This window comes from Lipotes vexillifer, unplaced genomic scaffold (assembly GCF_000442215.2).
Source record: "Lipotes vexillifer unplaced genomic scaffold, Lipotes_vexillifer_v1.1 scaffold274, whole genome shotgun sequence".
Classification (NCBI taxonomy): domain Eukaryota; kingdom Metazoa; phylum Chordata; class Mammalia; order Artiodactyla; family Lipotidae; genus Lipotes; species Lipotes vexillifer.
This window is the reverse complement of record NW_006777033.1, coordinates 500,805-513,864: the sequence shown is the minus strand read 5'-3', so window position 1 is coordinate 513,864 and position 13,060 is coordinate 500,805. Positions and strand designations below refer to the sequence as shown.

General features: G+C 41.0%; 1 protein-coding gene across 1 annotated transcript in view; it reads left to right on the top strand.

Annotated features, from left to right (window-relative positions):
• MAP3K1 (mitogen-activated protein kinase kinase kinase 1) overlaps positions 1–13,060 on the top strand; it is an 80,155-nt gene that overhangs the window by 12,768 nt on the left and 54,327 nt on the right. The window contains exons 5-7 of the mRNA XM_007450757.1: positions 383–461; positions 1,650–1,778; positions 10,161–10,269. Coding sequence (XP_007450819.1) covers positions 383–461; positions 1,650–1,778; positions 10,161–10,269 — 317 coding nt within the window. The remainder of the gene's footprint in view (positions 1–382; positions 462–1,649; positions 1,779–10,160; positions 10,270–13,060) is intronic.

Sequence of the window (13,060 nt, the reverse complement as noted above, 5' to 3'; positions counted from 1 at the left end):
CGGGGCATGTGGGCTCTCCCCAAAACGGGGCACGACCCCGCGTCTCCCGCATCGGCAGGCGGACTCCCAAGCACCGCGCCACCAGGGAAGCCCTTAATATGTTTTTATTCCCTCTGCAATAAAGAATTATTGGTATCCTACTAAATATAAATGTGTCTGTTTACAGAAGTCAGTACTGTATTGTGAATTTTGCTGAACTCTTTGATTAAAGTCCCTTGGTATCTGAGTTAGATTTGCCACTTTCAAAACTTTTTAGTGTTTCCTCTGTCGTTGCATACATAGTCATGTCTGACTGAGCAAGTGTTTACGAAAAGTTCTTTTTAAATTATACATTATTGGGAAGTGAATCAGATTTTTCTGTTAATTTGTGTTAAAATTTCAGAGGTACAGTCTCAGGAAAATATTTTGGTGCCAAGCAGTGTACAGTCAGCCCTCCATATCTGAGGTTGCAGAACTCGCAGGTACCGAGAGCCGACTGTACTAAACAGTTTTATAGTATAAGGGCTTGAGCATCTGTGGATTTTGGTGTCTGCAGGGGGTCCTGGAACCAGTGTCCCATGGCTACTGGGGGACAACTGTATTGCTGTCATCCAGAATAATCCAAGACCATCTCAAGTCAGAGAACAAATATGCTCAAATGCTTCAAGCACAGAGCTTGATTGTGGCCTAGGCACATCCATCACAAGGTTTATATCAGCTGCCCAGCCTCCACACGGGCAAGGTGCCGGGGAGCTGATAGGTTATAGGAAAACAAGCACATCAGATGTAGGGTCATTCCAAATCTTTTTGTCTGGTCTGTGGGTGCTCTTTCTAGAAAAACGAAAGGGCAGAGTAGTAAACATGCCAGGATGAATGCCCATGGTCAGTGCTGTCATTGCTCCTGACACGGGCAGGGTCATGCCTTCGTGAACACTCTTGGAGTGACTGCTGTGAGCCAGGCTCCAAGGTGCTGGGGACCCAGCAGTGGGGAAGCCCATGAAGGAGTTTAACAAGGTAACAGACTGCCTGGTGACAAGGGTGGTGCTGACCTCAGTCAGCTGGGAACGAGGAGGGTATAGGGAGGGTTTTCTGGGAAATGGGAGGTCCACCAAGTCGTGAAGAATGACGAGGAGTTAAACAAGTGAAAGGGACTTGGAGGGAGACTGTGGCCTGCGGGTGGGATTGTGTGGAGAACACACACAGGCCCGGATGTCCATGGTAGGCTTGCGCGCTGATATGGAGAACTGTGAGTATAGTTCAGGTAGCCCTGTCTGGGTGGGAGCAGGGTGCAGACAAGGCTCAGCACCCAAGCCTGGGATAGGGTTCCTGGCTCTGGCCAGAGAACCATGCAGAGCTCCCTGCCTCCTCATTGCCGCCACTGGGCAATCCTTAGATCGCCGTGCTTGGGACAAAATAAAAAGCCTTTGTAGTTCGGTAAGTAACTACAGTGCCCTAGGAAGTCGGTCAGGAGGCCCAAAGGGGGAGTTACATCAAAGCTGGTGCAAGACAGTCTGAGTCTGAGATCACGGTCTGGGAGCTGTGTGGCTCTTGCATTTCCAGTAGCTTCCCATAGTTTCAGAGGCTCACAGATTGGGAAATGTAATCAGGCAAATGAATTCCATCCACTCTGGTCATGAATGTGGTTTTGGAACTGCATGATTACATTTCAGGGGCAGCACAGGGTAGTGATGAGGATGCTGGACCCGAGGAGTCAGATCCTTTTAGGCACTTACTGTCGCTGGACTCCAAAGAAGTCACTTAACTTCTCTGAACCTCACATTTCTCATCTTGAAAATGGGGTGAGTGGGGGTGATTAGACAGGCTAATGAAGTCTGGTTCTTAACCCAGAAAAGCACTCAGTAAAAATTAACTGTCTATAATATACCTGCAAGTAACTATGAAGACTCACTGCTTAAACCTTGACTGTACAGATGAGGATGAGGTAAAGAGGCTCACGGTTCCCTTGCTAGTTACCATTAATTTAACAAAGCCAGTTTATATAGATTATGCATCATCTTGGGAGCAGTATATTTTCCTTATTATTTTGAAATTATTAACGAGAATAATGGAAAATGCAACTTTCAAAATTATGTGATGTGGGATAAAGCATGTCATCGGTAGGACATAATGAGGGTTCTCATCACTTTGTGAGGACCTAAGGCTGGTCCCCTGGGTCTCTTTCTCATCTGTGAAAAGAAGAGGTTGGCTTACATAATTTTTTTGTTCCCTTCAAGCTCTAGCAAATTATATTCCAAATTTTTAATTTGAAAATTATTTCTTGTGGCTAAATTTAGTTCTAATTATTAAAACAAGTAGATTTTTGAACTTATAAACTCTTGAAATTTTAAAGCTGGATACCAACTATAGAAAGAAATGCAAATGAGAAGCAATGAAGGCTCAGAAAAGAGATAATCATATTTATTACCTGACATTATATGATGAGAAGTATTTTTTAAAAAGCATATAACTGTCAGGAGAACAGTATTTTGCAAAATGGAGAAAATAAATTAGGGCAAGGTCATTTGCATGTTTGTGTTTAGCAAATATGCTTAGAGATTGGTTTTGAAAATAACTTTTTTTTTTTAACATCTTTATTGGGGTATAATTGCTTTACAATGGTGTGTTAGTTTCTGCTTTATAACAAAGTGAATCAGTTATATATATACATATGTTCCCATATCTCTTCCCTCTTGCATCTCCCTCCCTCCCACCCTCCCTATCCCACCCCTCCAGGCGGTCACAAAGCACCAAGCCGATATCCCTGTGCCATGCGGCTGCTTCCCACTAGCTATCTACCTTACGTTTGTTAGTGTATATATGTCCATGCCTCTCTCCGCTTAATTTTTAGTAACTTTACTGCTGTTAAAAACTATCTTTTTTTTCCTCAACTTTAATTATATAAGGAAGGGACATTCCCTAGGGATAACCTGTAATAAGCAAAGCAATCCTTCGACTTTTTCCTATGTTTATAAAGACCTTTTTGTAAACATGCATGTGTATACATACTCTTTTGTTTAACTAAAACTTTTAAAAGACAGTTGTATTGTTTCCTAATTGTGAAAATTCAGCTTTCTGTTTCAGGAGTTCTTTTCACATGATTTATATAGAGTTGGCAGTCGCTGGAAAGTATGAATTTTTTTTTTCTTTTTGATCTAGTAATTTGGGGCTCAAGTGGTAGAAAATCTTGAGTTTCAAATAGTTTTGGAATTGAACTTTTTAACTGATTTAATCATTGTGGTTACACCAATTTGAAGCACATTCACACAGAACTCTCTTGCCTGTCACTATTCTTCATATATAGAACTGAAGCTGCTTATAGTTCATTGCAGAGCACCTGGACATCCAACAGTAATTACTGTTTTAGATTCCTGGTAGTGAAGAATACTTGACCCTTCCTCCTTCCATTAAAACCCACACAGCTCTCTAATTCTGATTGTTGTGATCAGTTATTCAGATATTTGGGAGCACTTACTGTATGCTACCAGCACGTGATTTCCAGACAAGGCTGTGATAAGAAATAGAGCAAAGTCCTTTTGAGCCTTGGTTTCCTTAGCACCATTCTTCCATCCTATCGTGACTGATTATGATAACTGGCTATAGGTTTTGTCACCAATAAATACGGCAGCTAGACTGTCATTTGCACAATGCAAACTGAAATCATCCTGCAGTTTTATAAGTGGATAGTAGAACATTCCCTCCACTGCAAGAAGATTTGCTAGGAGAGTCTTAAATAATGCCCAAAACACATGAGAACAAAGCTTTCCCTTTTGGCACTTAGGTCCATAAAGGCAGTTTTGGGATCGAAGAGAAAAGGTTTATGTTCAAGAACTTCTTGATTTCTATTCTCCCTCTTACTTCCTAGGCCAAGTTTTGGTGATAACATATAAAACCATTAGTGTGTAAAGTCAGCTTATCTCTAAATACAGCAACTTGAAAAAGAAATGTGTTTAGAATTACATTGTATAATATAATGCTTTATTCTTGTTGAAGATTCACCAAAATAATGTATTTTAATTACTAAAAACAAATTAGTAGAAATTTCTTATCTAAGTAGAAAATATGGTCAGCCGTGCACTGAGCCAAGATGAAATTGTTTTTTCTGAGTTGTGTTTTTGTTTCTTATTCCCCCAGTAGACTTGCCATACACACACACACACACACACACACACACACACACACACACACACACACACACACACACACACGTCTTGCTTAAGTACTGACTTTCCATTCCATGCTGACAAGTTGTGCTGGAACTTGCCATTACAGGGTCTTCAGTAAGCAACTTACACTAAATTCTGTGCTGTAGCAAGGCTTGTGTAGTGCCAGTGCATTCACACTTTTTCCTGTATTTCTCTGTTCTTTATTAAAAATAAATCTCATTTTATAAATTACTTATTGAACATTTATAGGGTTTGCATTTTTTATCAAATCTGCTTTACACCTTAGATTACCTATACCATACTTTTACTCCTAGGCTGACTTCCCGTCCTTATACTGTTGGGTTACCCCTGCCCTGGTATATCATTTCATGTGAATGTAGGGCATATACCCTGAAAAACCATAATTCAAAGAGAGACATGTACCACAATGTTCATTGCAGCCTATTTACAATAGCCAGGACATGGAACCAACCTAAATGTCCATCAACAGATGAATGGATAAAGAAGATGTGGCACATATACATAGTGGAATATTAGTCGGCCATAAAAAGAAACAAAATTGAGTTATTTGTAGTGAGGTAGATGGACTTAGGGTCTGTCATACAGAGTGAAGTAAGTCAGAAAGAGAAAAACAAATACTGTATGCTAACGCATATATATAGAATCTAAAACAGCAACAACAACAAAAATGGTACTGATGAACCTAGTTGCAGGGCAGGAATAAAGATGTAGACATAGAGAATGGACTTGAGGACACGGGGTGGGAGGGGAAAGCTGGGGTGAAGTGAGAGTAGCATTGACATATATGCACTACCGAATGTAAAATAGCTAGTGGGAAGCAGCCACATAGCACAGGGAGATCAGCTCGGTGCTTTGTGACCACCTAGAGGGGTGGGATAGGGAGGGTGGGAGGGAGGCTCAAGAGGGAGGGGATATGGGGACATATGTATGTATATGGCTGACTCACTTTGGTGTACAACAGGAAACTAACACAGTATTGTGAAGCAATTATACTCCAATAAAGATACATTTTAAAAAATACATTTTACTTAAAAGCCAGAGAGTTTTTAAATCTGTGGCAAAGGTTAGCCCAAAGACATAGAAAATTGCATACTATTAATTATTCATTTTTTAGATACCTAATCTAGGATTTTTTTTTTTTTTAGTGTGCTGTGGAGATTGCCTACATTAAAAACATTGAAGATAATACACAAGTTTTGTAAAAAGTTTTTACGTAAGGAATAATATATTTAAAATGTTGATTCATTCTTTACCATATGCTTAGGCAGCCACGTGTCAGATCTTTTTAAATACAATACTGTCTTCTTTCCATAAACCATTGAAACTTCAGCATTCCAGCTCTGCCTTCCACAACTCTTTTACCCATGAAAATGAGAGAAAATTTTGGTTTCTTAGGATCATGTGTGTGAACTTGAGGTTCAGTGACTGTGGTCACTCTGGTGATCTGACAGCCATCACCAAGTCTCCTCCAGGACTGTGTCACCTGTAATTGTCATGGGGGAAATGGTGACATCAGCACTCTTAGCTGCCATAATTTCAGAATCACAGCCCAGTAACTATTTTGGAGTCTCTCCTATAGGTCTGGGAAGTGAAACATCACTAGTCTCATGTTGGATCCTGGGCAGCAGAGGGATCCGCTGCTGTGCTGCAGCTGAAGCCAGGGTGAATTCCTTGGCATGGATCACTTCAGATGTCTCTAAGAGCTGCTCCTCCTGAATAAGGCTGGCTCAACAGGATGCCGAACTGTTCTTGCCTGCTGGAGCATAGAAAGCAGCCACCAGGACAGTTTTTAGGAGACAGATCAGGAATGGGATGGAGAGCAGGAAGGGCAGGTTGTGGTGGCGGCTAGAAATCAGTCTCTAGAACCGGTGAACTCCGAAACCTCATTGGGCTGCTTCCAAGGTAGTTAGACTCTGAGAGAGGGAGGTGGGCCACAAAGACCTAGGCCTAAATTAGCTTTAACCCCTGATTTGTAACTTAAGTTTTCCTAATTGTTCATTTTGTAATTAAAGTTTAATTCGACTAACCACCAAGTGGGCCTTTAGACTGCCATTTCAAAAAATTGGTGGCGTGCTTTCACACTTATTAAATATTTAGAATCATTGACCATTTGTTTCCCTTAGAACTTTAAATATTAAAAAAAAACACTTTTGAACATTCTAGTCTCTTCAAAATATCTATGATTGTTTATGTAGGACTAGTAAAAAAATAGAAACAGATGAATTCCATGAGAATTCTTTTTTTTTTTTAATGACCATGAGAATTCTTTTTTGACCTCTCAATAGTCAAGTAGCGCTACTTGAAGATGAGATAATGTGGATAATACTTTAAAAACCAAAATTATTCTGATGCAAAACTTCTGTCTTTACTGTCTCAGGTAAAATGAAAAGCCTACTCAAATTGCAGTTCAAATTCAAGAGTTCCTTATGGACGTATCTGATTCCTTCTTTCTCCCTTGTAACTATTGGCTAGGGAATTGCCAGGTGTCTTTAGTTGAAAGGTACTTAACCTGCTTTCCGACTGCTTATTGTGGTGGACTAAGTGTTGGCACTGGCTCAGACCCATCAGGCCCGTCTCCAGTATTATCTTACCACTTCTGCAGGACATTGAGTAAAGTTATTTAACTGCTTTGAATCTGTCTTCATCTGTGAATTAGAAATAATGATACCTTTCCTACTACCAGAATTTGAAAAGATCGAATGAGATGGTGGATATGAAATGACTTTCAAAGGGTGAAAATAAAGCCCTAAGGGACTTCCCTGGTGGTCCAGCGACTCCATGCTTCCAGTGCAGGGGGTGCAAGTTCGATCCCTGGTCGGGGAACTAAGATCCCACATGCCACGTGGCACAGCCAAAAAATTAAATTAAATAAAAAAAAATAAAGCCCTAGGATTTATGGTGACAGTATTTTAGAATTCAAAAGTACAACTTCCTGACTCTTAGAGTGGCATTAGAGAGGTTCTGTCATTGTAAGGAGGTTGAGCGCTGAAGTGCAGTGTGGGGCTAGGGTGCCCCTGCCTAGCTCACCTTAGTCCATCCTAGTTTAGCTGCATTCTCCTGCTGTGCTTGTCTTATTGGAAATATCAATAGTAGTTAATTTCCTCTGTGCCTGGTACACTGGTACATTATATAGCTTGTCTCATTTTAAGCCATGTACTATTCTTGTGAAGTAAGTGCGGTTTTTATTCCTATTTTACAGATGAGAAAACAGAGACCCTGAGAGGTGAGGTAATCTGGCACCTAGTGGGTGGGTGAAGGCTGGGTGTGAACCCTGGCAGTTTGACTCCAAGACTGTGCTCTTTAACCTTATGGTAATCTTTTATGCATATTTTAATATTTTTTTTTAAATCAGGAGATGGGTTTGAGTTAGAGAACAAATTTCATTGTCTATTACTCATTTTCCCTGTCTTGGCTGTCTAGGTCCTCCAAAATATACAGGAAGCATCAGTGAAATGTTTTAACATTTTTCGTTGTTATGTGAAGTTCTTATAAAAGAAGACCAGTTGTAAACACAAATTTAGACTTCAGTGTGTTTACTGTACCAGAAAAGAGAGTAGGCTCAGCGTGCAGATGTGGCTGAACTTCCTTCATGCGCACACCTTTGCCAGCAGAATGGGAGATGTGCTTGGAGTGCATGGTCAATGTTAACACTTGTGGAGCCTTCACCCTTTACAGAGTGCTTGCACAGATTGTCTCATTCTTGCCCTGCGACACAGGCATCTTCCCATTTTACAGCTGGTGGGAATACCTCAGAAAAGTTAGGGGGCAAGAGGCAGAGTGAAAACTCCTGACCCTCTGCTCTGTATATACATACGCTCCCTCCGCTGGGCTTCTCCTAGGCTCACACCTGCATGTCCTATTACATGCTCTGAGGTAGCTGCCTTAGGTAGCTCAAGCATTTAAAATTTATTTGTTTACAACTAAACATAGCTGTTAGAGCTCTTTATAAATGGGTCATGAAAATAATAGCTAGTTTTCATTTCCAGTGGTTTCAGATTAAAGCTCAATTTAGACTTCGGCATTCTTTTAATTGGTGTGTTTTGAATGTTGGTTGTGCCTGTTTACTCATTAGAATAAAGATACTAATTTCTAAGGCACACATCCAATATAGAGTTATGCCTAAATGGGCTTCAGTTCATTTATTCTCTTACTGTTATTTGTCCTCTACTAGTAATATAAGTTAACGAATGCCTGCCTATCAAGTATTTTGTCTTCAGCAGGCATCTTCTATAATTAAAAGAGCTTAGTGGCTCTGAGAGAATTCAGTAATTTCCCTGACCCTATGCCTCCCCAACAAACAAAGGAGATTATCTTTGAGTTTAACTAGAGAAAGGTCACTCAGGTAAAACTGAACTCACCTTTAAGGCAAGATAAATATCTTTGCCCTTAACTGGGTCTCTAATATTCCATTATTTTGTTTCTTAAATAACAGTACTAATGTGTTTGCAGTCCCAGAAATCTTATATATGTGCTGCTTCTGGAAAGTTTCACTATCATTCCAAACTCAGTAATGTTTACTGATATACCATGTGGCTACTACTGTTGTAGGAACTGAGTTATCCCCAGATAAGAGCTGGTAGGTAACAAGATAATTCAGCTCTTGTGTTCTCTAGCTAGTTACTGATTACCAGTAGCTAGTTTCATGAGAAACTCTTGGAGAAAACTGAGGAGGAGTTGTAGGTTCTACCTGGGTTTGACCATTTTCATGTACACACTGGATATGAGACAACTTCATGAATGCTGCCTGTTGATTGTCCTTTTAGGGTACAAATGATGTAGGCAATGAAGAAAAAAGATGAAGAAAGAAATACTGTTGCGCTTTAAGAAAGCCCTCTTAATAAAAACGTGAGTTGACACCCCCCCAAAAAAAATCAAGAATGATTGTGTCAGACTCCTGAAAATGATTTTATTATGTGTATTGTATTTATATACAGCTTTTAAGAAAACAACTTGTAGAAAGTAAAATAGGCTTAGCTTTATATCTTATTACAATGATAGTAATTACACCCCTGGGATTGAAGTTCCTGGCTGAGACGCTTCTCTTTAATGGTACCTTTGCTCAGTTCAGTCTTGGGTTTCTCAGAATCTCTCACAATGGCCAAGAATTGAGGAATGAATGGGGACTTCCTATGGGCAATTTTGATTTCTTGATAGGCAGGCCCTGGCTTATATCCATACCTCTGAAAGGATAGTGGGGAATTCTAGCTCAGATTCCTCCGAGCAGTGCCAGGATTTCCTGGAAGAGAGCAGAGAAGAACCTGCAGGAAAATGATATCTGAGAGGCAGAGGAGACTATTTTACCCAAGGAGGAAATGGTCAGCAGTAGTAATGCCACTGGGCAGGATGCAAGGGTAGCTGTGACTGTCTCAAGGCCAGAATTTAGTAGAGTATTGAGCATTGAAGCCACTGAGCTTCCTTAAGGGATGACAGGGCAGTGAGGAAGCCCAGGCTCCTCTTGAGAAGCTGGAGGAGGACAGAGTGGGAGAGAGGCAGAAGCCTAAGGATTTGCAAAAGCGGGGAAGCGTTCTGGGGTTGGTTGGGTTGGGTTGGATTTTGTTTTAAGGCAAGAAGAAGGGAGAATGCTCATAGGCTGAAGAGACGGAGCATAGGAGGGGAGGTTTGTTGTTAAAGTAGTGAGTGTGCTTTCCTGGAACATTGACATTTCTTAAGGAAGGGGCTTGGAGGGTGCTTGACTGCACAGTGAATAGGAAGCCAGTCTGTGATTAAGTTTGCCATGGTTATGAAATATGTTGGTAGCAGTTTTCTCTGTGTTTAAATTATTATTGCTCATGGTGTAACAAAACATTCATCCACCTGACAAATTTATTAAGAATTGGCTACATGCCAGGCACTAGGAATATAGCAGTGATGAAACAGACAAAAATCCCTGCCCCCACAGAGATTATGTCTTCACAAAAACATGGTTGTAAGTATTCTTGGAATCCATTTCATGGTTTCTACTTGCACTTTTTTTCGTGTCTTGTGGTCTTCCCTTAGAATGACATGAACACTAAAGTGACCTTCCTGCACCAGATGTTCAGAGGATTGCTTTCTGTCCAAGCCTTCCGGGTGGCTCTTGCATTTTTCGACCCTCTTCCTAATTGCTGTTAGTAGTTACCTTATGGAAATACTGTCCAGGTCCCATTTTAACTTGGGCAGCATGTGTACCTGACTGGTAGCCAGTCAGATTTTGATGTCAAAGGTGTGGGTGTGGCGATAGTCTGGGGAGGTAACCCAAGAGTACTTTCTTAGTAATAATAAAATATCAAAGTTTTAAAATGATTTCTTTTTAGAAAAATAATTTAGGACATATTTAGAAATATCCTTGTAAATATTGCTTATTATCTTGCATAACTGATAGACTTTCTTGGATGGAAAGTGGTAGAGATATGGCTGATACTTTGGCACTTTATCTTTGCTTCAGGTAGAGGGTGACTTGTTACTTATATGTCGCTAGTGGTTGTGCCATTGATAAACATTTGTTTATGTCCCCTAAACAAATTTTTGAAGTTTTGTCATACATATGTGATCGTCAAATTGTGGGAAAGTTGTTGAGAACAGCTGCTTTAGCTTATTGGTGAACATCCATTCAGCAAACTGCTGTTGAAGAGAAAGGACCCGGGAGCATGCTCTGCAGCCTGCCATTCTGGGAATGTTTACTTGGAACATTGAACAAAATTGATTCAAGTCTCTAGTCTCATAGTTTACCTTAATTCATTTGAGTTTTATGTTTTAGTCATATTTGTTTTTTGTTTTTAGTTTTTTTTTGCGGTACACGGGCCTCTCACTGTTGTGGCCTCTCCCGTTGCGGAGCACAGGCTCTGGATGCGCAGGCTTAGCGGCCATGGCTCACGGGCCCAGCCGCTCCGCGGCACGTGGCATCTTCCCAGACCGGGGCATGAACCTGTGTCCCCTGCATCGGCAGGCGGACTCCCAACCACTGCGCCACCAGGGAAGCCCCATATTTCTATTTTTAACACAGAACTGTCACTGCACCCCTCTCCCAAATCTTGGAATAAAATTGACATTCTAGAAGTAGATGCTCTATTTTTTTTCATGCTTATGCTGTGGTTTCAGATGCATCCTGCTAGCCATATCCCCTCCAAACTAGGAGAATCCAGGTTTGAGGAGTCTGGATTGGGGGTTCTAGTGCTGTCCCTTCCCTGGAGACACCCCATTCATTGACCTCCTCAGCTAGTTCCCTCTCTTCCACTCAGGTTTCTTCCTAATAGGATGTAGTCTTGTCTTCTGCCTCTTCCCTCCCAGGCACAAAATCTTTTGGGATTTTCTTCAGAATTCTTTCTTCCTGTTAACTACAGGAAAATCAATAGGTATTAACAAAATTAGAGATATGGACAAGTTCCAAAGTTATGGAAAAGTTTTTTCCACTGAAATACATGTGTCTAAGCTTATGGTTTTGGGCTTCCTTTACTGACCATCTCAGTGTTTTACTGGGGGTGAAATCTGTCAGTCTTACTACAGCTGGTATTCCCAGCTCTTCTCTCTTTCTGCAGTGTTCCTAAAACTAATGGTGGGGAGTTGGTTTACACAAAGGCCTCAGTGAAGCTTATTTACATCTTAGAGATCTTTCGTATTGGAAGGGTGTTACTTCCTCATAGCCTGCTGTGTACAAGTACCAGGCATTTCAGAGTCAGTACTGTTAGAGTGGTGGATGAGTAGGACATAGGCCTTGCCATCAAGAAAAAACACAGCCCGAGGGGAAGGATCAATCTATTCCTTTATTCAGCACATATTTATTGTCTGCCATATGCCAAGCTTTCTGCTAGGGCAAGGAGCATAAAGTTAAGACTCGTTTCTGCTCTCAAGGATTTCACAGTCAAATGTTGGAGACAGACAAGTAAGAAACCATTATAACAGAGTGCTATTTGCTGAGCTGGAATTAAGGAAGGCCCCCGCCCCCCCCCCCGCCCCCGACTGAGTTAGAGGGGCTGTGACCAGTGGGGAAGGCTGAAGGCAGCTTCTGGGATAGTTTCTCCAAGGAAGGGAGGACCCTAGAACTTGTGATGAGGTGGGAACTACAGGATATACCTAAGGAAAATTAGACATTTTATTTTTATTTTTTGCTTCTTCTGTATACTAGATAAACTCACATTTTATTAATTGTCAACATTGTTTCTGTTTTTCAACGTAAAAGTTTTGAGTTTGAGTATCAGCCAGAATGATAATGAATTTAGTCAGTTTTTTTGTTTGTTTGTTTGTTTGTTTGCAGTACACGGGCTTATCGCTGCTGTGGCCCCTCCCATCGCGGAGCACAGGCTCAGCGGCCATGGCTCACGGGCCCAGCCGCTCCGCGGCACGTGGGACCCTCCTGGACCGCTCCGCGGCACGTGGGACCCTCCTGGACCGGGGCACGAACCCGCGTCCCTTGCATCGGCAGGCAGACCCCCAACCACTGCACCACCAGGGAAGCCCTTAGTCAGTTATTTAATTAAAAAGAATATTAATATGCATGCTTATGAAAGAGTTGCTGTCATGTTTTAAAACAAAACAATACCAGTTATAAAGTACAAGGATAGTTCTTTGCGCCATTTCCATTCAGGTTATTCTTTTATAATTGAATTCTTTAAAATTAGAAAACGGTTAGGAAGAATGGCTTTTGAAGCATATATCAGGCTAAACTGTAAGTCAAAACCTGCCAGTTTAAAATAAATGCAGTTCTTTGGTTCTCCTAAATTGTAGCTTTTGCTACAGTGAAAAGAAATTAGCATATTTATGAACACCTACAAAATTCCATTGAAATGAGAAGACATTATTCAGGTAGACAGAATGTAATGATTCAGACTACATTTGGGACAGGATATCGGAATTAATGTGGCTTCTCTTTCAAGTTATTTGTGGGCAGATGACATCTTTAATATTAATAATTGCCTGTTACA